The sequence below is a fragment of the Pan troglodytes genome, chromosome 16, assembly GCF_028858775.2.
Source record: "Pan troglodytes isolate AG18354 chromosome 16, NHGRI_mPanTro3-v2.0_pri, whole genome shotgun sequence".
Lineage (NCBI taxonomy): Eukaryota > Metazoa > Chordata > Mammalia > Primates > Hominidae > Pan > Pan troglodytes.
The window spans coordinates 35,183,722-35,211,279 of record NC_072414.2 but is presented as its reverse complement, the minus strand read 5'-3'; the positions used below and the strand labels follow the sequence as shown (position 1 = coordinate 35,211,279).

General features: G+C 48.9%; 3 protein-coding genes across 15 annotated transcripts in view; 2 read left to right on the top strand and 1 right to left on the bottom strand.

The window, feature by feature from the left end:
* TGM5 (transglutaminase 5) overlaps positions 1-1,173 on the top strand; it is a 28,020-nt gene extending 26,847 nt beyond the window's left edge. Inside the window, exons 11-12 of the mRNA XM_054667454.1 lie at positions 407-540; positions 750-1,173. Of these exons, the coding sequence (XP_054523429.1) occupies positions 407-540; positions 750-903 (288 nt within the window). The 3' untranslated portion in view covers positions 904-1,173. The remainder of the gene's footprint in view (positions 1-406; positions 541-749) is intronic.
* A 6,062-nt stretch (positions 1,174-7,235) lies between these two features.
* Positions 7,236-27,558, top strand: part of EPB42 (erythrocyte membrane protein band 4.2) — a 29,292-nt gene continuing 8,969 nt past the window's right edge. The window contains exons 1-14 of one of the 10 annotated variants that reach the window (XM_063794834.1): positions 7,236-8,447; positions 9,601-9,735; positions 12,238-12,323; positions 12,414-12,620; positions 12,889-13,070; positions 17,336-17,521; positions 18,463-18,696; positions 22,261-22,379; positions 23,331-23,435; positions 24,319-24,496; positions 24,995-25,133; positions 25,437-25,540; positions 26,314-26,556; positions 27,126-27,425. In XM_063794834.1, coding sequence (XP_063650904.1) covers positions 12,971-13,070; positions 17,336-17,521; positions 18,463-18,696; positions 22,261-22,379; positions 23,331-23,435; positions 24,319-24,496; positions 24,995-25,133; positions 25,437-25,540; positions 26,314-26,556; positions 27,126-27,425 — 1,708 coding nt within the window. In that variant the 5' untranslated portion in view covers positions 7,236-8,447; positions 9,601-9,735; positions 12,238-12,323; positions 12,414-12,620; positions 12,889-12,970. Of the gene's footprint in view, positions 8,448-9,600; positions 9,736-12,237; positions 12,324-12,413; positions 12,621-12,777; positions 13,071-17,335; positions 17,522-18,462; positions 18,697-22,260; positions 22,380-23,330; positions 23,436-24,318; positions 24,497-24,994; positions 25,134-25,436; positions 25,541-26,313; positions 26,557-27,125; positions 27,426-27,558 lie in introns of those variants that run through there. The other 9 variants (XM_063794835.1, XM_054667455.2, XM_063794836.1 and 6 more) reach the window with 9 other exon arrangements.
* CCNDBP1 (cyclin D1 binding protein 1) overlaps positions 16,262-27,558 on the bottom strand; it is a 32,257-nt gene continuing 20,960 nt past the window's right edge. The window contains exons 11-12 of one of the 4 annotated variants that reach the window (XR_010151652.1): positions 23,755-23,947; positions 16,262-16,503 (exon numbers count right to left, since the gene is read on the bottom strand). Coding sequence is in view for 1 of the 4 variants with exons in the window: in XM_054667460.2 (XP_054523435.1) it covers positions 23,887-23,947 (61 nt within the window). In the remaining 3 variants the exon portion in view is untranslated. Of the gene's footprint in view, positions 16,504-21,385; positions 23,948-27,558 lie in introns of those variants that run through there. The other 3 variants (XR_008539560.2, XR_008539561.2, XM_054667460.2) reach the window with 3 other exon arrangements.

The window sequence follows — 27,558 nt, the reverse complement described above, 5'->3', positions numbered from 1 at the left end:
AGGACCTTGAGTCTCAAGGGATGGCAAATTTTGGGAAGGCAAATACATGGGAAACTCATGGTAGATAAAACTTAGAAAGTTTGTTGTGTAGATTCCTCTGGTGCCCTCTCCAGGCTCATAAAGGTCTGAAGGCATCTCTGGTGATCAGCCTTTGTCCTTCCTGGTAGAGAGGGGAGGGGGGACACCTTTGTAAATTTATGTCCTGCTTTTAGGCAAATAAAGGGAAACTAGAGAGCTTTTCTTATATCTGCTTCTTCTCAATTGTCTTCGGCTCAAAGAATTCTTATGCCAAAGTGGCATATTTGGAGGTGGCATATCCTGCCACCTTACAGAACGGTGCCCTTCGTAAATATCTGGTGAGTTGGGGAATGAGAACTAATTCTCCTTCCCCTCCTGGTCTGTTTAGGTTCTAGGAGCAGCCGTTGTGAACCAGCCACTCTCCATACAGGTGATATTTTCAAACCCCCTCTCGGAGCAGGTTGAGGACTGTGTGCTGACTGTGGAAGGAAGTGGCCTCTTCAAGAAACAGCAGAAAGTCTTGTAAGTGCTGCAAGTGCTCAGCCTTCTCCTGTTTTTCCCCCCTGAGATTAGCACTATCCTTCCTGGACATGGGTTCCTGAGCCAGACTCCACAACACCGGGGAAGGGAAAGTGGAAGCACTCCCTCCCACTCAGGAAGCTGGGTGGAAAAGGGCTCCAGGGTCATTATCATGCTTTTGGTTTTCTGACATGCTCCATTCTCTGTTGCAGCCTTGGAGTCCTCAAACCCCAACACCGAGCGAGCATCATTCTGGAGACCGTCCCCTTCAAGAGTGGACAAAGGCAGATCCAAGCTAATATGAGAAGCAACAAGTTTAAGGACATTAAGGGTTACAGGAATGTTTATGTAGACTTTGCATTATAAATTCTGGAACAACGCGCCAGATGTGTGAATTTCAAGCTTCAGGAAAAGGAGCAAGTTCAAATGCAAGCTGCGCCATTCCCCACCACAACAGAGGCTTCACAGGGCTCCAGCAAGAGCCGCAGAGGGGATGACGTGTTCATTTTCTGTCTCCCCTGACTCCACTAGAAATTTAAGCTCCATGAGGGCAAAGACTTTGCTTTGTTTACTACCCCTATACTCAGAACCATTTCTGGCATATGCTAGGCACTCAATAAATATTTTTTGAATGAATGAATAGGAGACTCCAGCATCCAGAGAACAGGTAGGAAATGTCTATGGATGGATATTTCCCTGGACCATTTGCACAGCTCCCCTGGACTCTTTTCAGGGCCCAGGGATTCCACTGAGTCCCATCCAGAGATTCCAGGATTCCACAGTCTTCTATCCAGAAGTGTGATTTGGCACAGAGGTCAGAGGATACTGGTAGGACTTGGCCATGACTTAACTGCCCCCCGCCCCAGATATCCAGGAAAGAAAAAGGCAGGCTGAACAGCTCACTGTTGTTTTGTTGTTGCAAAAGCTAATTCCCTAGTATGAATAAACTTCAGACCTTGCTCTCCTTTGCCTCATGTAGTCATCACTTTCCTATCTGTTCCTTGGATGCTGCAGTCTCCATTCATTCAAAAAAGTATTTATTGAGTGCCTAGCATATGCCAGAAGTGGTTCTGAGTGTAGGGGTACAAAGTAAAAAAAGCAAAGTCCCTGCCCTCATGGAGCTTACATTTCTAGTGGAGGCAGGGGAGATAGACAATGAACACGTCCACAAATAAGTGAGATACTCACAGGTGGTGTATCAGCCATGATCCAGCTAGAAAAAACAAAAACTCACAGGTGTTTCTACTTACTACCTACCATCTTTGTGTCTTGGGGGGGAAAAAAAAGTCTGGGAGACCTTTCACCCTTGGCCCTCCTTTGAATCCTTTCCCATATCACATCTAAGAGGTCCCTCAGTCCTAACAGTACCAGCCTATTCACTCAAAACTCACTGACGCACTGTGGTCCTGGATGGCCTTGGGTTGGCTGGGGAGATAAAGCTGGCTGAATAACACAATGAGGTAGACTTTGAGTGGGAAATGGAATACTCTCAGAGTTTTCTATTAGTTGCAGCCTGTGTTTATGGTCATGCAAACTCCACGCTTTCTGGGTCCTACTGAACACAAAAAAATTCTGATCATTATCTCCTCTTGTGGCACTGCACAAAGTTCTGCACAAAGAAAGGCATGATGCACTTGCTCTCTCAGTACTGACTACATGACTGAGACAGCTGTCCTATCAAATACACACACAGTAAATAAAGAAGATGAAGCCTTCCAGTATGTATAAACCAAAGGTATGTGTAGTTAATCAGTGGGATAGAAGGGCATGTGGTAAGAATTAGGGAAAGTAGGGAAATAGTCCTGTGAGACAGTGGGCTGAGAACCAGGAGCTACTGGCAGGGAGCTGGAAGTAACTTAAAATTATTTCATCTTATAATTATTACCTGACAATCATGAGAAATAGTTTAAGGAAAACACCAGAGAGAGAAACATCTTATAGACACAATGACCTCTGAAGCACATGGAAGATTTCAGGAACTGCACCCTAGGACTCTTTAATGAGTCCTGATTTTAACACCACATTCATTAATTCTTTCATTCAACAAAAATTTACTGAGTTTCTGCTAGGGGCCAGGCCCTGAGCCAGGTAGGCCCTAAGGACACAAGAAGGACCAGGGCCTGCACTCAAGGAGCTCAAGTCTAAGGATGTGAAGAATGAAAAATAAACAGGAGGTTATAACACAGAGCGGTGAGATCCACCATTGGGGTAAACCCAGGGTGTTGTGGGAGCACAAGGAGGGCCAACTAGTCCAGCCTTGGGATATTGGTTCAAGGAAGGCTTCCTGGAGGAAGTGGTATTTAAGTGGAGCCCTAAAAGCTAGTGGTTGGTCAAAGACTAGGAATCGGAAGGAGAGGGAGTGGAATAAAGCAGCCAGGAACTGCAAGTCATTCAGATGGCCAGAGGTCAGAATGGGAGGGAGCAAGAAGCAGGAAAGAAATGAGGCAAGAGCCAGGGGGTGAAGAGCTTCAGGCCGCAGTCTAAGGAATTTGGGTCACAATCATCTTCAGGCATCTGCCTCCTCTAAGTCTTGGATCACAATCACTTCCTGCAGTGTCAGTGCTCAGGGCCAATTCCACTTTGCAGAGCTGAGCAGACTTCATGTGACTTAAGAAGCACTTAAAGGACAAATAGTTCTCCACCCTTGTCTGCCATAGGAGCTTGCAATTCCCATCAGAGTCACTTCTTTGAGCGCAAAGGCCTTCCTTAAATGCAAAGGTTGTCTTTCATCCGTTTGTTTAACATTTTTTGAGTTCCTAATGTGCTGAGTGTTCTAGGTGTAGGGAATAGACCAATAAACAGGGCAAATAAGGTTCTCCCCAACCCATTCCCAATGGACAACCTCACAACCCCTCATCCCCCAACCCCAGTGGAACTCAGTATAATTTTCTTCTGACAACGCTCAGCTCAGCTCCAGGCAAAAAGGGTTTTTGAAGAAATTTCTTTTTCCTTATTGTGTGTAGCCTTGGTCGATCTGCCAGTGAAGAAGCCCTGCCCGCCCATGGCCAAGAGGTGGGCATGTGACTTATGCTGGGACAATCAGACACTTCTCCCAGGACTTTGACTGCAGAGTGAAGTGGGTTAGAGAAGGGAGAAACTTGGAGTCCATCCATCTTGGCAGCAGAGACCCAGAGACAGACCAGCCTCTGTTCCTGCTGCCTAGTCACTCGAGCTGCCCTGGAGTCCATCCTTCTCCTAGTCCTGGCTCTCCTTTTCCCCATCAATCTACGAGCTCCTTCATACTCTTGTTTTTTTAAGTTGACCAACACTAGTTTAGGCTTTGCTTGCATTCAAAGGACAATCATGAGACAAAAGGACTTTATCTAGTTCAGAGAAATTGAGTAATTTGTTGAAGACCACACAGCAAAGTCTGTCTGATTCCAAATTCCCCCCATGCCACACTGCCCAGTACTCCCATAGGTCTGCCCTTGGGTCCTAAAGGTGTCTTTGTTAGTGTCATAAGTTAGCCTGAAGTTCAAGGAAGTGTCAGAAGCTCTCATTCACCCCAACCTGGTGAATAACTGGAGAGGTGGGAGCTGGCTGTGTGGAAAGGGCAGGCAGCAACAAGAGCTACACTTTGTTTCCCAGAGCTCGCTCCTCCTTTAGTCCCTGGCCCTCCAAGGCCCACTGTTCAGTTTTTCTTCCTCACCACTTGCCCACTGACCAGCAGCCAACCAACCAATGAGCAGCTGGTACCACTTCTCTACCTGTCCCTGAGACCTGACTTCCCAGTATCCAGGAGCCACTTGGTGCCAGTTTTGGGGCTGCTGCTTTTTCAGGAGTACAGACAAAAAGAATTTGATTGCAGAGTGCTGATCTCAGATATACCCAGCTTTCCTCCAACCCCAGAGGATAGGCTTGGCTTCAGACTCCATGAGAGCCTGGAGCTTCCTGAGGGGAGGCAGGCCACGTGCCTGGTATAGCAAGTGTTAGCAGAAGGTCTGAGCTGGGATGCTGAATGAATTTGTGGGAATGTGAGAAAGAACTCTGTGAACATAGATAATGTTAGGCTCTGGATAATGCTAATATCCTCCAGAGAATGTTCTTTCTGGTAGGAAGTTAGGATAGTGGGAGAGTGCCATAATGGAGATTTATTTAAAACCAGGCTTCAGCTTTTTTTTTTTTTTTTTTTTTTTTTTTTTTTTTTTTTTTTTTGAAGCAGAGTTTCGCTCTTGCTGCCCAGGCTGGAATGCAATGGCACGATCTCCAGCTCACTGCAACCTCTGCCTCCCGGGTTCAAGCCATTCTCCTGCCTCAGCCTCCCAAGTAGCTGGGATTACAGGCATGTGCCACCACACCCGGCTAATTTTGTTTTTTTTGTTGTTGTTGTTTTTTGTTTGTTTGTTTGTTTTCCATAGAGACAGGGTTTCCCCATGTTGGTCAGGTTTCCCAACCTCAGGTGATCTACCCACCTCAGCCTCCCAAAGTACTGGGATTACAGGTGTGAGCCACCGCACCCAGCCAACTTCAGCCTTTTATAAGGATTAGTCTATTTCCTACTTAACTCAACTCCTGGGGCATAGCCCTTCTGCAGTCCCAACAGAAAGCCTGGGGTGTTTATTGGGGCCCCTCATCCTTAATGACCCTCAAACTCAAACCCTGCTAGACTGCCAGATTCTCAGGCTCTTATCTGCCAACTATGAATGGGCAAATGCCCCAGATAGAAGAGTGGCAGCCAGTTTCAAGTTCACTCTCTGCTCTTCTCCCCCAAGATCTTGATCCCTCAAGTCCTCACTGCCTTGATGCCTTCAAAGAGATATTTAAAATATTTCATTCAACTTTTCTAATTGTTCCCAACAGAGAGGATGGTAACAAGCTAGTCTGCTGTATTTAGACACAGAAATTCTTGAAAGATTTTAAAAGAAGGTTGAATAGAGAGACCTTCTCAGTGGTGGCTAGGATTAAGGCTAATGTGAAATCACATATGTGGGGTATGAGTTGGAAGACCTCAGTTTGAGTCTAGGCTTTACCATAAGCTGTGAGATATTGGGAAACCTTCCCTTCTGGAGCTTAGAGGTAAGTTTCTCGTATGTGGAACACATGTGGATAGGTAGGCTATAGTATGCACTTTTAGCCTCCTCCTTGGCTCTGTTTGGGTTCCATCTTTATTCTTTCATCATTTGCATCATTTTAATGTGCTCTTCTGCAATACCATATTTCACTGTTAGTCTTAAATTCTTTCTGGAATGAGGCAGTATATTAATTGATCTTACATTCGCTAAAATAAATGTTAACTCTCTGAACGTATTTTCTCATCAGTAAAATTGGAATCATGATCCCTTAATGCAGTTTACAAGATTGAGGTTCAGATCATACAAGATAATGTACGCGAAAGTGCTTTGTAAAGCAATGTGCCAGCAAAATTAACTTATTTGCACCTGGGAGTCATGTTGAGTATCTTTTCCTCTCTGCCCTCCACCCTGATATCCTGTCCATTAGCACGTCATATCCATTTAACCTCCTACATCTCCGTCAAATCTGTCCACGTCTTTTTTTTTTTTTTTTTTTTTTTTTGAGATGGAGTCTTGCTCTGTGGCCCAGGCTGGAGTGCAGTGGCATGATCTTGGCTCACTGCAACCTCCACCTTCTAGGTTCAAACGATTCTCCTGCCTCGGTATCCCGAGTAGCTGCGATTACAGGCGCCCGCCACCACGCCCAGCTAATTTTTGTATTTTTAGTAGAGACGCGGTTTCGCCATGTTGGCCAGGCTGGTCTCAAACTCCTGACCTCAGGTGATCCGCCTGTCTTGGCCTCCCAAAGTGCTGGGATTACAGGCGTGAGCCACCATGACCGGCCTATGTCTATCTTTACTAACACCCCCCGGAGTAGACCACCATCATCTTTCACGTGGGCCATTACCCTAGTCTCTTATTGGTCATCTCTCTTCCCTTTTTGCCCCCTCTAAATCATTTCCCCCATATTAGCCAGTATTTTAAAAATGCAAATCTGATTGTGTTACTCCCTTGCTTCAAATATCATTTCAATGGCTTCTCACTGCTCTGAGAATAAAATCCAAAATTCACAGCTCAACTCTGCAAGATTTAGCCCTTGCCTTACCTCTCCCCATCTCTCTCTCTCTGATGCAGACCCACTGACCTGCTTTCAGATGCCTCCTGCCTTAGCACCTGTGCACGTGCTGTTTTCTCTCCTCTCACGCCAACCCTTGTCCTGTTGAGAGGTGACAGCTTGCTGGCAGCCCTGGCAGCCCTCGCTCGCTCTCGGTGCCTCCTAGTTCTCGGCGCCCATTCTGGCCGCGCTTGAGGAGCCCTTCAGCCCGCCGCTGCACTGTGGGAGCCTTTCTCTGGGCTGGTCCAGGCCGGAGCCGGCTCCCTCAGCTTGCGGGGAGGTGTGGAGGGAAAGGCACTGGCGGGAACCGGGGCTGCGCGCGGCGCTTGCGGGCCAGCTAGAGTTCCTGGTGGGCGTGGGTTTGGCGGGCCCGTACTCGGAGCGGCTGGCCAGCCCTGCCGGCCCGGGCAGTGAGGGGCTTAGCACCCGGGCCAGCAGCTGCGGAGGGTGCGCCGGGTCCCTCAGCACTGCCGGCCTACCGGTGCTGCTCTCGATTTTTCCCGGGCCTTAGCTGCCTCCCCGCGGGGCAGGGCTCGGGACCTGCAGCCCGCCATGCCTGAGCCTCCCCAAGGAGCGCCGCCCTCTGCTCCACGGCGCCCGGTCCCATCGAACGTCAAAGGGCTGAGGAAAGCGGGCGCACAGCGCGGGACAGGCAGGCAGCTCCACCTGCGGCCCCAGTGCGGGATCCACTGGGTGAAGCCAGCTGCGCTCCTGAGTCTGGTGGGGACTTGGAGAACCTTTATGTCTAGCTCAGGATTTGTAAATACACCAATCAACACTCTGTATCTAGCTAATCTAGTGGGTACCTGGAGAACTTTTGTGTCCAGCTCAGGGATTGTAAACGCACCAATCAGCACCCTGTCAAAACGGACCAATCAGCTCTCTGTAAAACAGACCAATCGGCTCTCTGTAAAATGGACAAATCAGCAGGATGTGGGTGGGGCCAGATAAGAGAATAAAAGCAGGCTGCCCTAGCCAGCAGTGGCAACCCCTTCGGGTTTGCTTCTATGTTGTGGAAGCTTTGTTCTTTAGCTGTTTGCAGTAACTCTTGCTTCTGCTCACTGTTTGGGTCCACACTGCCTTTATGAGCTGTAACACTCACAGCGAAGGTGTACAGCTTCACTGCTGAAGCCCCCGAAACCACGAACCCACCAGGAAGAACGAATAACTCCAGACGCGCCCCCTTAAGAGCTGTAACACTCACCGCGAAGGTCTGCAGCTTCACTCCTGAGCCAGCGAGACCACGAACCCACTAGAAGGAAGAAACTCCGAACACATCAGAACATGAGAAGGAACAAACTCCGGACACGCGGCCTTTAAGAACTGTAACACTCACTGCGAGGGTCGGCGGCTTCATTCTTGAAGTCAGTGAGACCAAGTACCCACCAATTCCGGACACACTATTACCTAGCTAACTCCTATTTATCCTCCCAGTTTCTCAGCTTAAATATCACCTTCTGAGAGAAGCCTACCCTGACCGTCCACACCTGGGTCCAAGAGCACTCAAACTTCTTTTTTACAGCATTTGGCACACTTGACAGAGAAATAGCTAATGGTGTACGCACTTAGTATTGTTTGTCTCCCCCTGCTGGAATAGAAGCTCCTTGGTGGCAGAGACGCGTCTATCTGCTTTACTGCTGTACCACCAGTATCTAACACGGTTCCTAACAGTTCCTAACGGTACCTCAGCAGGTGCCCCGACTGAAATACTGCCAGAGACTGGATCTCTGTGAAGCTCTCATGGGAACTGTACCAGGAAAGAGAAGATTCTCTTTGCTAAAACCAGAAGGAGAACACATTCCCCAAAGGGAGACCAGCCCACAACCTCCCCATTGCTCTCCCAGGTAAGGGGCTCTCTGTGGTGAAAATAGTTCTTTCAGCCAGACTTTTCTTTCCCCTAAAAGTTTTTGTTACTTTAAAAATATTAACACATAAATACAAGTTCATGGCACAAAGATACAAAGGGTATGTAGAAAAAAGCCTTGTGCCTAGGCACTGAGTGTCTCTATCTGGAAGCAATAATTTTCTAGAAATAGTCTATATAAACACAAGCAAATTCATATATATTCTCCCCACGCACACATACCCTTTACACAAAGATAGTATACTATTCACATTGTTCTCTACCTTGCTTATTCCACGTAACAATACAGCTTGGACTGGGCGCGGTGGCTCATGCCTGTAATCCCAACACTTTGGGAGGCCAAGGCTGGGGGATCACTTGAGCACCGGAGTTCAAGACCAGCCTGGGAAACATAGTGGGACCCTATCTCTACAAAAAATAAAAATTAGCCAGATGTAGTGGCACATGCCTGTAGTCCCAGCTACTCTGGAGGCTGAAGTGGGAGGATCACTTGAGCCCAGGGGTTGAGGCTGCAGTGAGCCATGATTGCACCACCGCACTCCAGCCTGGGTGACAGAGCAAGACCCTGTCTCAAAACAAATAAACAAACAAATCGAGCTTGGAGATTGTTCCACATCCTTTTATATAGAGCTACTTCATTCTTTTTCACCTTTATGTATTTTATTGAATGCATGTTCCATAATTTATCTACCTAATACCTTATGCATGGATGTTTAGGTAGTTTCTAGTATTTGGCTATTATAAATATCAATGCCTTGAATATACTTGTATAAATTTCATTTTACACCTGTTTGATCATTTGTATGATAAATACCTAGAAGTAGAATGGCTGAATCAAAAGTATAGACTTTTTTTTTTTTTTAAGTGAGAGCAAGTTTATTAAGAAAGTAAAGGAATAAAGAATGGCTAATCCATAGGCAGAGCAGCAAAAAGTACAGACATTTAAAGTTTTGGTAGAAACTACTTAATTTCCCTTTGTTCTGGACTGAATTGTGTCCTCCCCAAAAATTCATATGCTGAAGCCCTAACCCCCAATGTGACTGTATTTGGAGATGGGACCTATAAGAAGGTAATAAAGGTGAAGTGGGGTCATAAGAATGGGCTTCAATCCAGTAGGAATGATGTCCTTATAGGAAGACGAAAAGGAAAATACACCAGAGATCTTTCTCTTTCCGCGTGGACACAGGGAAGAGGGCATGTGAGGAAGAGAGCCTTCACCAGACACCAAGCCTAAAGGCCCTGATCTTGAACTTCCATCCTACAGAAGGGTGAGAACATAAATATCTGTTGTTTAAGCCACCCAGTCTGACTAACACTCTCTGTAGAGGCTGCACAAATTTGGAGAGGCTGCACCAGTTATTTATTTATTTCTATTTTTTTGAGACAAAGTCTTGCTCTGTTGTCAAGGCTGGAATGCAGTGGCATGATCTTGGCTAACTGCAACCTCCACCCACCAGGTTCAAGCGATTCTCATGTCTCAGTCTCCCGAGTAGCTGAGATTACAGGCGCCCACCACCATGTCTGGCTAATTATGGTATTTTTAGTAGAGATTGGTTTTCACCATCTTGGCCTGGCTGGTCTCGAACTCCTGACCTCAAGTGATTCACCTGCCTCCCAAAGTGCTGGGATTACAGGCATGAGCCACCGCGCCCAGCCGAGGCTGCACCAATTTAAATTTGCACTCCCACTAGTATTATAAGAGAGCAACTATTTTCCTAAAACATCACCAACTCAAAATGTTGTCAAACTCTTTTATCTTTGCCAATCTAATAGGTGAAGAAAGAATGATATCTCAGGCTGTTTTTATTTTGCATTTTTATTAAATGAGGCTGAACATCTTTCCATGGAATTGATAGACATTTTTATTTCTTTTTCTGTGAATTGTCTATCATATCCTTTACTCATTTTTCTAATAGTTTGTTATTCTTATTGATTTATAGGCATCTTTTATATTAAGGAGATTAATCCTTCGTGATATGAGTTTCAAATATTTTCCCCAACTTGTTGCATATCTTGTTTTGTTTTGTTTTTGAGACGGATTCTCACTCTGTGGCCCAGGCTGGAGCGCAGTGGCCCAGTCTCAGCTCACCGCAACCTCCAACCTCCTGGGTTCAAGCTATTCTCCTGCCTCAGCCTCCCAAGTAGCTGGGATTACAGGCACATGCCACCACGCTCAGCTAATTTTTTGTATTTTTAGTAGACATGGGGTTTCACCAAGTTGGCCAGGCTGGTCTCAAACTCCTGACCTCGTGATCCACCCGCCTCAGCCTCCCAAAGTGCTGGGATTACAGGTGTAAGCCACCGTGCCCCACCTGCATATCCTTTAACATTGTGAATATTTCCATTTAAAAATTTTTAAGGAATCAAATTTCTCAGTATTTTCTTTTTGTCTTCTGAGTTTTGCATAATATTTTTAAAGGTTTTCCCAAGTTAACTTAAGAAGAAGTGTCTCATTTTTTCTTCTATTACTTTAAGGATTTAATAAGAGTTTTGATCCATCTGAAATTTATTTTGATGTGTGGCATAAGATAGGAAGCCAACTGTATTTTGACAAGCTAGTTGTCCCAAAATCATTTACTGATAAATCCTTCATTTCCCCATGGATTTGAAGTGCCACATTTAGCATACATTTAATACATGTATTTTGATCTATGGACTTTTCAATTACAGTAATATCATATTATGTGTTCATATCTAGGAAGGCTGGTCACACTTTATTATTATCTTAGAAATTTCCTTTTGAACCTTAGAATCAGTTTACCTAGTTTCAAAAAACAATCTTGGTGTTTAAACTTGAATTAAACTTAAGATCAACTTGGGAAGAAATGACCGCTTTATAAAGTTGAGTTGTCCTACCCAGGATGGTGATCTTCCTTTTTATCTGCTCAAGTCTTATTTGGTGTCCCTCCGTACCGTTTCCAAGTGTTTTACTGACAGCACTTCACATTTCTTAAGTTTATTTCTAGAAATTTCACCTTTTGTTGTTGTTGCTATTATAGGTTGGGTCTTTAATTACAGTTTCTGACTTGTTATTGATTGCAGGTATGGAAACTATTGGCTTCTATAATTTTGGTATTAGCCAGCTCACTAAATTACCTTTTATAATCATTGTTAGTAGATTCAAGTTTTCCAGGTAAAAAATGACATCTTCAAATAATGAAAAATTAACTTCTTCATTTCTTATGAAGGATTTTTTTTTTTTTCTGAGATGGAGTCTTGCTCCATGCTGGCTGTGCAGTGACATGATCTTGGCTCACTGCAACCTCAGCCTCCCAGGTTCAAGCAATTCTTCTGCCTTAGCCTCCCGAGTAGCTGGGAGTACAGGCGCCTGCCACCACGCCCAGCTAATTTTTGTATTTTTAGTAGAGAGAGGGTTTCACCATATTGGCCAGGCTGGTCTCGAACTCCTGACCTCAGGTGATCTGCCTGACTTGGCTTCCCAAAGTGCTGGGATTACAGGCATGAGCCACTGCGCTAGTGAAAGGCAGAAGTTTCATTTTTTTTTTTACATCATAAGATCCTTCAAATGAGTTCAAAAGTTCAAAGTTTTAAAAGTATAAAAGAGTAAACAGCAGAAAGATAACCTTTCTACCCCACTGCCCAGATCCCCTCCCCACAGGCAACCAATATTTTTGGCAGTGTGTTTTATATCATTCTATAGACGTCTCATGTATATGCAGCAAGTACAGCTGCCCTGAGAGTGCTTCTGGTAACACAGTTTCACAAGCCCAGGTAAGGCCAAATATGAGATCCTTCTCTTGTCTCTTCAGGAACTAAAGAAAGAAAAATTGAAAAGACATAGGGCCTGAGTCCCAAGATAGTTCCCAACCTTCTCTGGTAGAGGGTCCCAGACCAGGTAGGCTTGGAAGAGTTGGGGCCCCAGCTTCTACTTTTAATACATTTATTTTTCACCAACAAATTCTACTTCCTTATCTTTTTCACACAGATAAATTGCAGATGCACGTGTTCTCTCTATTATCAAAACAGCCCATGAACATCTTGCAACTTGCAGCCCCTGTCACGTTTAGGGCCTGAGATTTGGAGTTGGATATGGGACTCCTGTTTGTGGCCTCCTCTCTTCCAGAGTCTTCCAGTACCCTCCAGATAACATCTCTGAGAGTCTCTTGAGACCACTGAAGCAAGAGGCTTCAAGGTTTGTTCTAGGCTTCTCTAGTTGGCAGGTCTTCCCTATCCCACCCCCTCCCCCAGGGCTGCCAGGCGTATTCCTGCCTGGGGCTCCTGGCACAAGAGATAAAATGAACAGGGTTACTCCCAGTAACTGGTCCAGGAGATACCAGCAGGGAGGGAGTAGGAGAGAAGAAACATGTCAGGGTGCTCACAGGAGTAGTGGGGGGAGGTTTTGATATTTCCAGATTCTTAAGCCAACAAAAGTGCCTTCATATTTTCTGTCTGGAAGACAGAAAGCCCAGAAGGAGCCCAGAAGCAACAGTTCGAGACAGGCGCTTTCTGCGGCCAAGTGGATAAGAGGAGCGGCCTGCAACCATGGGACAGGGTGAGCCAAGCCAGCGCTCGACAGGGTTTGCTGGACTGTATGCAGCCCCCGCAGCATCACCTGTTTTCATTAAAGGAAGTGGGATGGATGGTAGGCGGGGAGATGGTGGGGGAGGGGGTACTGGTGATAATTAGGTGGCTGTGGAGGGGGTGTGGTAGGTGGGTGCTGGTAGAGGTGATAGTGAGCTGGCTGTGGAGCGTGGTGTGATGATGGGTGCTGGTGGAGGCGGAGGTGATGGTGATGTTGCTGTGGGGTGGTTATGGGGTAGCATGTTGGGGTAAACTGGTCATGATAGTTGTATGATGGTGAGATGGTGATGGTGGTTAACATGGATTTATATTCTTATCCCAAGGTCATCATAGCATAAGTGTTCACAGCTTACTGATACAAATGAGAGACACCCTGGGTAGCATGAAGGTGTCACAGCTTCTACACCAAATGGGAGAGAAGGAGAGGAGGGAGTCAGGGAATCCACCTAAAAGGGGCAGAGGCAGACACAAAGCAAGAAACCAACAGAGGTGGTCAGAGTCGCAGCACTCTTGGCAGGAATTATTATATCCTGGCCTGGGAATTGCCTGGCTGTTTTGTGTCCTGGGAGAAGCAAGCGGGTAGGCAGAGGGAAATGGTGCAGAGGTGTGGGGACAGTGGGGTGCAGCTGTGGTTCTGTTGCTATAGAAACTGCCTCACTCCCCTGCCCTGGTTGGACAGTCTGGTGTGCGGAGGGCAACTGACGCTGAGACCAACAGCTGAGAAGGAAAAAAAAAGAATTGTGGGTGAATTAAATCAATAATCTCAGCTACATCTTGTGAAAATAGGGCAGACACCAATAAATTGTCCTTTTTTTTTTTTTTTTTTTTTAACGGAGTCTCTCTCTGTCACCAGGCTGGAGTGCAGTGGCGCAATCTCGGCTCACTGCAACCTCCGCCTCCTGGGTTCAAGTGACTCTCCTGCCTCAGCTTTCTGAGTAGCTGGGACTACAGGCGCCCACCACCATGCCCGGCTAATTTTTTGTATTTTTAGTAGAGACGGAGTTTCACCTTGTTGGCCAGGATGGTCTCGATCTCTTGACCTCGTGATCCATCCGCCTCGGCCTCCCAAAGTTCTGGGATTACAGGCGTGAGCCACTGCGCCTGGCCAAATCGTTCTTTTTATTCTGTAGAGACCAGACAAATTAAAATCTACTCAATCAGAGAAACACAAAGATATCAGGAGATTGTTTAGTCTAGTCCCAAACCAGAGGATGCCCCTGGGCACTAAATTCTTTCCAGGCAGTGGGTGGCAGAGAGCCCAGTAGCCACCAGATGAGAATCACTGAGTATGAACTCATGACATGCTGCAGTGGCTGGAGCTGGCTTGTGCTGACTTGCAAGAGCCAATTGCTAAATTTTGAGGAATCTTGTGAACCAGTTCTTAAACACAGGCATTATTAAAAATTAAATTGTATAAACTTACAAGTAAAAAATTTATATTAGAAAGATAATAAGTACTCTAAACTCATCACTTCCTACGTATTTTACTCCTTTTTACCTTTATGTTCTTGAGGGTGTTTATGTCTCCTGTATCTCTGTGCTGGAAAAACCACATGATGATGTGCCAGTCCGCGCCTCTTCACAGCTCTGCGCTTGCTGACATCACCTCAGTAGCTTCAGACTGGCCACAGGGGGAGTAGTTTACACAACAGAACTTGGCAAATGCTGTAACTCAGTACGCCCTTTCCCCTCACCTCCCCCTCCCCCCAGCCAGTCGTTAAACACATAACTGCTTGAGGGGCACATCTGAGGCAGCTCTGGGGTATTGTGAAAGGCAGAGAGGGAGGAGGGTGGGGTATTGTGCACCTCTGAAGAGCATTCCACATGATCTCCGGGTTAACACAACTTCTCATGGGCTGTGGTACAAATAGGAGATGCTGGGAAAACACGAAGGTATCATTGCCTCAAGACCCAATGGGAGATAAGGGGAGGCAGGAGTCAATGAATCCACCAAAAAGGGGCAGAGGCAGAGATAAACCAAGAAACCAGGCAGACCTAAAGAATGCAGAAACCTCAGGGGCCCTGCGAGGGTCTGGCAGCACAGGTGGGGGCCTGAGGCCCCTGTGATGCATCTGAGAAAATCTCCTTTAAGGCCGTCTCAATGTTCTCATCCATTCATTGACGGAGCAAACACTGATTGGCTATCTATTGAGTTCTGCTGGGGCAGAGGATGCAGATATGAGAAAGCACTGTATCTTGGGGAGCTCACAGTGAAAAGGGGAGCAGAGGACTAGGCAGGTGATGGGTATCAAATGGGATAAGTGCTGAAGAAAGTGGAGCAGAGTACTGTGGGAGTCCAGAGGACTGACCTCTGCCAGGAGGAGTCAGTGAAGGCTACAGAGGTGGGTGCCTTTGGATCTTGGAAGATGAGTAGACATCTGCCAGGTAGAGAAGAGATGGTGGGAGCCTTCTAGACAGAACAAGAATCCAAATGAATTCTAGTGACTCTTGCCGTAACACTATGGTCTACGTGGGTTCGGATACACTGAGGCTCAAGTCATATGACTTAGGATGTGACTAAGGCATTCCACCATCCAATCCAACTCAACCAGTCTGCAGAGGCAGGGCTTATCCTGGGCCCCAGCACAAGCTTTGCGCTAAGCAGAAAGAGGAATCGTTGTTGGTTTCTGAGTGCTGCTGTACTTCAGCTTACAAATCCCAGCCTCCCCATGGCTACTTTATCTATAGCCATGGTCTGACCAAGCCAAGTGGAGGAGGGGGATACAAGGATGCAAGGGGCACCCAGGGACACGAGGACCAGACACAGAGAGGTTCCTTCCCTCCTCTGCACACTTTCACATTTCTTCATATTCAATAATGTCAGTTCTTTTGCCCTAAATAGACATCATTGGCATCTTCTATCATCCCCATCACTAGTGAAAGAAAAGTAGAACATCCTTCCCCTCTACTCTTCAGCTCTAAGTCAGAGAGACTGGGAACTGAGGAAAATTTGAAGTAGGAGTATCCTGAATTTGACAAGATCCGTCTTGTAGTCTAAAGGACATTGCTATCAGGGTCATATCACTTCCCTGAAGTGGGTTAGACCTCATTTCATACCTGTGAGCAAAAGCCATAGTTTCTCTCTTGTGGCAGTTGAGCCAGTGCAAAAACTGCAGGCTGCCTTTCAGACCAAGGAGATTCCCAATGGCCTTCTGCTATTAAAGGAACAAAAAGTACACAATTCCTTTGCTGCAAAAACAAAACAAAACAAAACAAAACAAAAAAACCAACTTTTTTTTCCAGCATTGTTCCTTATCTTGCGCTTGCTGAACGTATCTTTTGACTTCTCTACTCCTTGTTTTTTTCTTCCCTCTTGTATTAGTCTGTTCTCACACCGCTATAAAGACATACCTGAGATGGGGTAATTTATAAAGAAAAGGAGTTTAACTGGCTCATGGTTCTGTGGGCTATACAAGCTTCTGCTCCTGGGGAGGCCTTAGGAAACTTACAATCATGGCAGAATGTGAAGGGGAAGCAAGCACATCTTCACATGGCTGGTGGGAAAGAGAGAGAGAGAGAGTGAAGGAGGAGGTGCTACACACTTTTAAACAAGCAGCACTAGGGGGATGGTGCTAAACCATTAGAAACTGCCCCCATGATCCAATCACCTCCCACCAGGCCCCTCCTCTAACACTGGGGATTACAATTCGACCTGATATTTGGGCAGGGACCCAAAGCCAAACCATATCACTTCTGTTAAATGAGAATTGATTAACAGACTGTCGTAATACTCTTGAGCCACCTCTGTGAAGGGTTTTTCTGGGCTGCATAGTGCTGTGAGTTTATAGTAAGACTTTAGGTCAAAAAGCTACCATGCACAGTCTTGGGTGAGACAGTTCCACACTCAGCCTCACTCTTCTCATCTATAAAACAAGAGAATTGGACTCAGTGATCTCAAAACTAGCTCTAAAAATTATCTGATTGTGCTCTAAGAAAAAATGAGTAGGTGCAAGAAAGATTTTGGGTTTTATTCATTGCTTGTGGATTGGGACCAGAAAAAGGAGGCCAACAATGAGAGTAAGCAATGCACTTATTAATAATAATAACAACAACAACAGTTTCATTTAATGGGACTTACTGTGTATCTGACACTGCTAAATGTATTGTACATCATCTAATCCCCACAACTCTGAAGGGAGGGATGATTATTCTAAGGAAAAGGAAACTGAGGCTCAGGGTGGTTAAGTTACTTGCCTGGGATCGCACCGCTAAAACGTAAGTGGAGCCGAGGATTAGAACCCTGGTCTCTCTGACTCCAGAATCTCTGCTTGTACTTACATTGTCACATTTACTTAGTTTCCGTGACTTCTCTCTTTCCCACAACAGCCCTGGGTATCAAGAGCTGTGACTTTCAGGCAGCAAGAAACAATGAGGAGCACCACACCAAGGCCCTCAGCTCCCGGCGCCTCTTTGTGAGGAGGGGGCAGCCCTTCACCATCATCCTGCACTTCCGCGCTCCAGTCCGTGCATTTCTGCCTGCCCTGAAGAAGGTGGCCCTCACTGCACAAACTGGTTAGTGAGACAGGCCTAGACTCCTTTGGCAGCAGGCCTGGGGGGTTCTCTGTTGTCTCCAGTACCCTGTTAGGGAATCAAGGGACAAATGGCCCACACTGCAGCTGGGCCGTAAGAAGTCCTGCCCACCTGGCAGGGCAGTCATGAGGGTGCCACGAGATTATGTGCCTGGTAAATATTGTTTATGATGACTCAGAAGCTGCCTAGCAGCAGCATCACCAAGAGCTTCTTTTCAGTTGCAAATATAATAGTAGCTTTGTAGAAAATTCTGGATGGGGCCGGGTGTGGTGGCTCACGCCTGTAATCCCAGCGCTTTGGGAGGCCAAGGCGGGTGGATTACCTGAGGTCAGGAGTTCAGGACCAGCCTGACCAACATGGTGAAGCCCCGTTTCTACTAAAAATACAAAAAATTAGCCAGGCATGGTGGCCTATAATCCCAGCTACTGGGGAGGCTGAGGCAGGAGAATCACTTGAACCCAGGAGGTGGAGGTTGCAATGAGCCGAGATCGTGCCATTGCACTCCAGCCTGGGCGACAAGAGCAAAACTCCGTCTCAAAAAGAAAGAAAGAAAAAGAAAATTCTGGATGGAATCGAACCCAGGCTAAATACAACATTTAATTGCTACTGTTTATTGAATCCATACTACCTGTCAGGTGTTGGGCCAAGTACTTCACATGCAATATTTCATTCAGTCCTCCCATGGACCATGAAGAAGGTACTATTACAATGCCCATTTTATAGACTGTGATGTAGGTCCATGGGTGCCAAAAGCCTTTGCTCTCCTATCACTGTTTCTTGATGGGCCTCATTTCTAGGTGGGCCACTTTCATTATCCTCCAAAAACAAATTTCACCTGCTCCATCTTTGTAATACCCTGACCTTATTACTCTGAGTTGTGACCAAGAAGTCCCAGTGACAGACTAATCACTGTGTGACTGCAGGAGAGCAGCCTTCCAAGATCCACAGGACCCAAGCCACATTCCCAATTTCCAGTCTGGGGGACCGAAAGTGGTGGAGTGCAGTGGTGGAGGAGAGAGATGCCCAGTCCTGGACCATCTCTGTGACCACACCTGCGGACGCTGTCATTGGCCACTACTCGCTTCTGCTGCAGGTCTCAGGCAGGAAGCAACACCTCTTGGGTCAGTTCACACTGCTTTTTAACCCCTGGAGTAGAGGTAAGTTTGGACCTGGGCCAGCCTGGGCTGCATGGAGACTCCAGACACTGGAGCTGGGGTGCAGCTCTGGCAGGGAGCACCTGCACCAGGCCCCTGCGGCAGCCCTCTCTAAGGACAGCACCAACACCCAGTCTGTGCCAGGGCTTTCTCCCTGAATGAACCAGCTCTCAGACCCAGGGTCCTGTTTTGGTGTCACCCCTGGGAGAAGCAGGTTGAGCCTTCCCACTGAAAGCAAAAGCTTGTCTCACCACCAGACCCTGGTGCTGGCTCAGGCTATTTTGGTCACAGGAGTTGAGACTCACTGAGATGACCCTGGGAAAGCTGCCCTTCATTATAACAGTGCAGGGGTGAGAACTGGAGAGGGCCTCGGGAATGAGGTGGCCTGAGGATGGGCTTCTCTCTCTCTCCCCGGCTATTCTGTTTCCAGAGTGCACTCAGGCTTTGCAGGACCTGAAGCTGGTGCAATCTGGGGGACCCTCTTTAAGAAAAAGAATATACCATTTTGAATTGATAAGGCTCCCCCGCCGACCAGGGCCCCAAGAGGTCTGTGTTATTCCACAAGCTTCTGCTTCCGCTTCCCAGGAAATCTACACTTCCCTGTCTTTGCTCCTCTCTTGCGGCTCATTCTGTTCTTGCAGATTGCTGGGCGCTCTCCAGAACCCCCTACCCAAGGGTCTGACAGGACCCTACGGTTCACCAGCCTATGAGCGGCTTCCCTGGGGTCAGGTGACCTGCTGTGCCCCGCCCCCCCAACCGTGGCCACCTCTAGCAAAGCTCAGCCCTAGCTGTGGCTGGAGCTATGTCGTCTAGAAATGGCCATCTGACATAATACATGTCCAAATAAGACCCAAAGTAGGACCCATCTTCTCTTCCTCCCCACTCTGAAAATTGTGTCTGTCTTTGCTTTGAAATCTATCTCACCCACCTTCATCCTTGGGCTCCCTGAAGGGTTTGTTGGGAGAATGAAAAAGAGTTTCTCCTGGCTTTCCTGTCTTTACAACATCAAACGAGTACATAGCCCTTTTCCTCTCAAGAGTTTTGCTGCCAGCCTGAAGGAGGCCCCGTGGCAAGGCGGGGCTGGGAAACTGACGGAAACATGGGGAGGTGGAAGAACCTTCCCAGGTTCTTAAGCCTGGCCTCATGTCTGGCCCGCAGCTCCTGACTGCTTTTCTCTGTGGTACCTAAATCCCAGTGGGTTCTCTCTCCACTTCTCCTGTCCAGGGCAGCGTTCTCCCCGACTTCAGGTGGCCCCACCTGTCCTCAGCTCAGGCCCTTATTTCCTGCTCCAAGGGCGCAGGCAGGTGGATCAGCAGATGGGAGCTAGTATTCATCCAGGTGCCCCATGTGGTTGAATGTAGATGCAGGGCCCCTGGGCTGGGGGAGGCCCTTTGACTCTCCACGACTGGCAGAAAGCCCTTCAAGCCGCTTCCCTCCGAAGCTGAGGCATTGGTATACCCCCAGATCACCCTGAGTCTGCTTCCAGAGCCAGGCCCTGGCGACCACCGTAAAGACCCAGCAAAGAGTTCTAGGACAGTGCTTGGCTCAGGGTGCCCACACTCTTGACTCCAGTGCCAGGAGTCCTGCCTTTGTGCTCAGTTTGTAGGGACCTGCCTAGGGAGGGCCTCTCTGCCTGAGTGTGGGTGGAGGTCTCTGTCTGGGCAGGGGAGAGTCATTGGCTCCGCTCATCTGGGAGGTGACTGAGAAATTTTCAGATTCCCTGGCATCTCAGTGTCATCTTGCCATGCTTGGAGATGGGGATTCAAAATGAAATTTTACATCATTTTACATCCTATGATAAAAGTTGGAGCCCTGCTCACAGGCCAGGCACTTTATAAAGGGGGCTACATACACCCAAGCAGAGAGGAGGAGGCTGGCACTGCCCATGCTCTCATAAGCTACTTCCTAGAGCCCTGTAGATCCTGGGGCCAAACACCTCAGTTTGAAGTAATTTCCAAAAAAATAAAAAATAAAAAACAGTGATGCCTAGCTGACTTCAGAGAGTACTCAGGATGGAAGGCAGGAGTGGAGGGCTCCTTGGGCATATGGTTCTGTGATTTTAGGCCCCAGATTTTTCAGGGCTTCCTCATTTCTGGTGTCTTATCCTTCTGTTGCCTTGAGGACCCTCATCCCCAGATGGATCCCTGGAGGGCTCCAGAGAGGTTAGCCTAGCAGCTCCTCTGGATGATTTGGAAATCCTTTTCTCTCTCTAGTCCCCAGAAACTAGTCTAACCCCTGTCCACTCCACCTTGGCCATTGGGTCAGAGTGATTAGCCCTAAGCAGTTGCCCTCCTGCTTCTAGCTTCCCAGAATGGGTGATGGCCCCCTTAAAAGTCGCCGACCCTCCTCATGATTTCCAGCCCAACCCTAGGATGAGGAAAGCAGGAGGGGCACCGGGAGGAGACTGAGGGAGCCCTAGACTCACTTGGACACCCCCGGGGCAGAAATCCAATGTTCTGACTTCCACCTCTCAACCCCGCTGCTCCTTCCAACCCTCCAACCCTGTTTTGCCAAATGCTCCTCTTCCCTCTGCTTACATCCGTCAGCCTATGCTTAATTGTCTTTTTTCTGAAACACCTGTTTTTGGTCACAAATTGAATTTGTGGGAAAGACATACAAGCCATTGGGAAGCTCCCTGGCCTGTTGCCAGTTTATCCAGGGACGATAGTATTCTGGCTGTGAACGACTAGGATTTTCTTTTTTTTCTTCTTTTTTCTTTTTTTTTTTTTTTTTTGAGACGGAGTTTCACTCTTGTTGCCCAAGCTGGAGTGCGATGGCATGATCTCAGCTCACTGCAGCCTCTGCCTCCTGGATTCAAGAGATTCTCCTGCCTTAGCCTCCCAAGTAGCTGGAATTACAAGCAAGTGCCACCACACCTACCTAATTTTTTGTATTTTTAGTAGAGACAGGGTTTCACCATGTTGGTCAGGCTGGTCTTGATCTCCTGACCTCAGGTGATCCACCCGCCTCAGCCTCCCAAAGTGCTGGGATTACAGGCGTGAGCCACCACGCCTGGCTGGTTTTCATTTTTTTTAAGAGAAAATCTCTCACTCTGTCACCCAGGCTGGAGTGCAGTGGCACCATCATAGCTCATTGCAACCTCAAACTCCTGGGCTCAAGTTTCCTCCCGCTTCAGCCTCCTGAATAGCTAGGACTACAAGTGCGCACCACCACACCTGGCTGTTTTTTTTTATTTTTTGTAGAGACGGAGTCTTGCTGTGTTGCCCAGGCTGGTCTCGAACTCCTGGCCTCAAACTGTCCTGCTTTGGCCTCCCAAAGTGCTGGGATTATAGGCGTGAGCCACTGCACCTGGCCAGCCAAGCTTTTTAAGGTTGTTCTTGTCTTCCTGGCTGACCATAAAGGCCACACCCTGATTGACCCAGGGACTCTGGGCTGGGTCCCAGTGGGGGCAGTGAAAGAGGGACTTCCTCCTCAGTCTTCATTAGGCCCAGAGCTGACGGGGTGGCCTGCAGCCAAACCTAATCTCGGCAGGGAGGACAGAGGCCTGGATGTGGAGGGTGGACCTAGGACCCCCACAGGCCCTCATCCCTACCCACCTCTCACCAGAGGATGCTGTGTTCCTGAAGAATGAGGCTCAGCGCATGGAGTACTTGTTGAACCAGAATGGTCTCATCTACCTGGGTACAGCTGACTGCATCCAGGCAGAGTCCTGGGACTTTGGCCAGGTACCAGGGCCCTCTAGGGGAGGAGTGTGTAGAGTGACTGTCCCATAACCTTGCATGTTCAGGCTAGACAGAGCTGGTAGGTTCAAAAACCCCTGGTCATGAGACCATTTATTTAGCCCATTTCAGCTTTGTGATGCCTCTCCTTCCTCTGGGCCATATCAGAACATCCTCCAGGAGCTCCCAGAATTATTTTCCTTAAAACTGTGGCAAATCAAGCCCCAGTTACATCCCCACTGTCTTTGAGATAAAGACCAAATCCCCCTAGCCTAACATCCACGGCCCTTCCAGCCAGGACCCTGCTTTCCTTTCCCCATGAACCGCCCCATGTTCCAACTCCTCACCATCCTCAGAGCAACAGGCTGAACGTTCCCTCTGCCAGGAAGGGCTTCCCACTCTTATCTCCTGGCAAGCTCCTACCCATCTCTCAAGACCTTCTCAAAGCCTTCCCCAATCCCCGAAGGCAGGGGGAGCCTCTCCACTGTGCTGCTCTGTGCCAGCATCTCTACAAGAGCCCTGGCCATGCTGCTGTGCTCTGTAATCTAAGGGGCTGCACTGCGTGTCCATCTCCAGTCCTAAACCGTGGGCTCCTCAGGAACAGGAGCTGCCTCGGTATCCTCCACTCCCGGTTCAGGGCTGGTAGGAGCAGTCAGGGTTCACTAAATGGAAATGGAATGCAATGCAATGAAACGAAACAGTACAGCATGGGTCCCTGAGAGCTCACACCCTACTGGGAGTCAGAAAACAGCTAGGCAAAGGACTGGATGCCTGGGAAAAGGAACCCAGGTCCCATTGAGAGGTGGGGGGAGGGAGCCAGAGCTCCTCAGAGGGACGAGGCAAGGGAGGCAGGTGTGGAGTGCGGGTCTGGGAGAAGGACGAGATGATGAGGCTGTCCTGCAGGATGAGTGCCTGACCTGGGGACCCTTCATCATGGCCCTGTGTGATCCTTAACAGTTCGAGGGGGATGTCATTGACCTCAGCCTGCGCTTGCTGAGCGAGGACAAGCAGGTAGAGAAGTGGAGCCAGCCGGTGCACGTGGCCCGTGTGTTGGGTGCCTTGGTAAGCGAGAGGCTGGGGAACCAGAATGGGGCAGGGGTGAGACAAGAGCCCTCTGAGAGACCTGCCCCACCACCATGGCCTCAGAAACCCCCAAATCACAAATGGCCCCCTCCTCCCAGGGTGTGGGGACAGTTCCTACAGAAGGGTCCGAGGAGGACAAAAAGACAGGCAATAGCATCCACAGCAGGGAGAAAAGCAAAGAAATGTGTGATCCCTCAGGATGCAAGCCCGCAGAAGACTAAGCCTCTTTTCCCTCCCCACACCCAGTCCCATCCTGGAGCTTAGGCCCATGGGAAGGAGTGGGTAGGGCCCATCTTACCCAGTGCTTGCTGCTGCAGTGATCGAAGGGACTTCTTTTATACTTCTAAATTATTCATAAGAATATGCAGACCATGATGGTAACTCGGTGCTTTTCCTTGTCCCTAAAAATCCTCTCAGAGGAGTCATGTGTTCACCATTCCCTCTTTGCCGCTGAAGTCCCCTCTGAAAAGATGGTGAGAGTCCAGGCCAGCCTGTGAGTTGAAAGAAGCTTGGGATAAGTGGCCTCCAGGACCCAGGTGCAAACCACCTCAAATGAGTCAGGGTGGAGGACTAAGAACCAGTGAAACCAGCCCCCAAGGAAGGGCAGCTCTCATGCTCCTCTTTGTGGCTGGAGCCAGAGAACTTGTTAAGAAGGGGGGTCCTGGGCTCCAGCCCTAGAGCTATGACCCAGGGGCCTAGGATGGAGCCCAGGAGCATGCAGGTTTAACCAGTACCAGGTGGCTCTAATGCTGGGGATCTGTTCACCATGGTTGGAGTACTGTGATGAGCCCTCCTTACCCATGCCCTGGAAGCTGTCCTGCCCAAGGGACTCATATTGACATCCACACATTTCCCCAAACAGCTGCATTTTCTCAAGGAGCAGAGGGTCCTGCCCACTCCGCAGACCCAGGCCACCCAGGAAGGGGCCTTGCTGAACAAGCGCCGGGGCAGCGTGCCCATCCTGCGGCAGTGGCTCACCGGCCGAGGCCGACCTGTGTATGATGGCCAGGCCTGGGTGTTGGCTGCTGTTGCTTGCACAGGTTGGTCCCCTTGTCTCCTGTAGAGTGCCCTGCCTCCTGGGTTGTCCCCTGGCCTCCCATGTGGGAAGGACATCTCCAAAAGCAGGTGCTGCCTCCCTGCGGCCGCATTTCCCCATCTCGTCACACAGAAGTAGTTGTCCCAGGCAGCTCCTCCCGCCAGCTTCTGCTGCTTTTCCCCTCAGCACAGTTGGGCTCATTTGCAAACTCCTTTCCCAAATTCACTTACTTCCCTAACCCTGCCCTAGCAGAGCAGCCCCGCAGCGCTGTGTTCTATGCTCTGTTGCCTTCTCCCCTGCTATATGCCCCGCATGCGGTGGAACCTGTGCCTTATTGATCAGCCTTCATGCATCCTGTTCTTGGCTGCCACTTCTAGGTTCCTGCACTCCTCTTCTTTCCAAGTTTTCAGTGCCCAGAGGAGACACTGAAAATCCTAGCCTCCCACACGCCCCCAGCCCGGTCTCTCGAGCGCCCCCTGACACTCCGCCCCTCTTCTCGCAGTGCTGCGATGTCTGGGAATCCCTGCCCGCGTGGTGACCACGTTTGCCTCAGCACAGGGCACCGGTGGGCGTCTGCTCATAGATGAATACTATAATGAGGAGGGACTTCAGAACGGAGAAGGCCAGAGAGGCAGAATCTGGTGAGAATCCCAAGGGAGATGAGGTTCCAGTCCAGGAAGGGCTCCAACCCTGCATAGCACACCTCTGCAGGAGCCCCACCCCCTGCATGGCCCTGGCATGGAGAGTAGGCTTTCAAGACCCTTAGAGGCGGCGCTGATGGTCAGTGATGGTGTGCACGCCCCTTCCTGGGAGTGCCACAGCCACTTTGACACAGTGACCTCCCATCCCACTGGAACAACAACAGCTCTGCCAGGCTGCATTTCCAGAACCTCTTCAGCACTCGTTTTCTTTCCCACTTGAATTTTTCTCTTTGCTGCATTCAGGATCTTCCAGACTTCCACAGAGTGCTGGATGACGCGGCCTGCCTTGCCCCAGGGTTATGATGGATGGCAGATTCTGCACCCAAGTGCTCCTAATGGAGGTAGAGGTAAAGCTTAGGGGTGGGTCCAGGACCACGCAGGGCTGCACAGAGCTGAAGTCCCCAGAGAGGACTCGGGAGCAGCAGGCAGTCCCAAGGGGGTCTGCATCCTCTAAAACAGTAGAAGCACGAGGCATGACAGCAGCCAGCAGAAAGCTGACCTGATGCCAGTGGGCTCATGGGAATAGAGGTGCCTGCCATCCCGGCTACAAGGCTGTAGGTAGATGAGGCACCTTAGAGCTGCGGGTGAGGGAGTTGGGTCACAGTGAAGGGCAGAGGATCTTAAGATGGCAAGTGGCTGTGCTAGGCCAGGGGCTTACAGCAGGGGTTCTGAGGTTCTGGACATGGATGAAGAGGGCATCGGGATAGGCTCAAGCCCAGAAAAGGAAGCTTCAGGACCCACAAAAAGATAGCTCTTCCTCACCCAGGAACAGAAATGGCACAGAGCCTGGCACCTAGTAAGTGCTCAAGAAAGGTAGCCCTATTCCTGTCATATCCATAGTAAAGCTGGCTTGAGAGCTCCTCACGCTAAATGTGACCCTCTGAGCTTCTGCCTGTCCAGTTCCTGAGAGGGCTTCTGCCAGGGACCATGACCAAAAAGTTTTATCACTAAATAGTTTTACCTCTGTGACTCTCTCAGAAACCCTGCCTAGTGCTCACCTCTGACCTTGGTCCTCGTGGAGGGAAAATAGGCTAGAGGATGGGGACTGAGGTTACGCAGTTCTGAACTGAGCAGAGGTCTAGGCGCAGCTCCCATGCTCACCAACCTTTCTCTCCCTCAGTCCTGGAGTCCTGTGATCTGGTGCCGGTCAGAGCAGTCAAGGAGGGGACGCTGGGGCTGACCCCAGCAGTGTCAGACCTTTTTGCTGCCATAAATGCCTCATGTGTGGTCTGGAAGTGCTGTGAGGATGGGACACTGGAGTTGACTGACTCCAACACAAAGTATGTTGGCAACAACATCAGCACCAAGGGTGTGGGCAGTGACCGCTGCGAGGACATCACTCAGAACTACAAGTATCCTGAAGGTACGGGCCAGGGAAGGGCCCCAGGCTTCTCGGTACCTGAAACGGCAAGCGAGGGAGAGGGATGGGCCTGGTAGATGCAGCCAGAAAGAGACTTGTCCTTTCCACATCATATAAAACAGGGTTTCTCAACCCCATTTGACACCATTGACATTTGGGCCCAGATATGTCCTTGTTGTACAGGCTGTGCACCCTAGGACATTTAGCAGCATTCCTGACCCTCAGAGGAAGTCTAAATTCTTTCACATAGGAAAGTTCAGTTCCCTGCAAAACTGTCTTCAGAGACAGTGTTGACTTGTCCCCAACCTTGCTCTCTCATCATTCAAGGGGAGAATTCATAGCACTTGAAAAAGAACTTGGTCCTTGAGTGGTTTGGAAGAGACACACTGTATCGGTGGTGGAGCTGCCTGACACAGACATTTTTGGGCTAAATATGGCCTTAGAGGCTTGCTAAGTTCTTGTGACTTTGGCATTTGAGCAGAAGTGGGTAAATGGTTTTGATTCCCAGGGTTTTATTAGAAGCGTTTATACCACCCGAGTAAAAGGTCAGCTTTGTTTCTTCCCTTCTCCAGGGTCTCTTCAGGAAAAAGAGGTGCTGGAGAGAGTCGAGAAAGAGAAAATGGAACGTGAGAAAGACAACGGCATCCGTCCTCCCAGTCTCGAGACTGCCAGTCCTCTGTACCTGCTCTTGAAAGCACCCAGCTCCCTACCCCTGAGAGGGGATGCCCAGATCTCAGTGACGCTGGTTAATCACAGTGAGCAGGAGAAGGCAGTGCAGCTGGCAATTGGGGTCCAGGCTGTACACTACAACGGTGTCCTTGCTGCCAAGCTCTGGAGGAAGAAGCTGCACCTCACGCTCAGTGCCAACCTGGGTAATGCTCTATGGCCCCACCAGACACCCCCCGACACACACACACATGGCCCCTGCCTTGGGCAGACAGCAGCCACAGGGCACCCCCTGCAGTCTCTAGAGATGGCTTTGAGCCCCTGCTGCTCACTCTCATG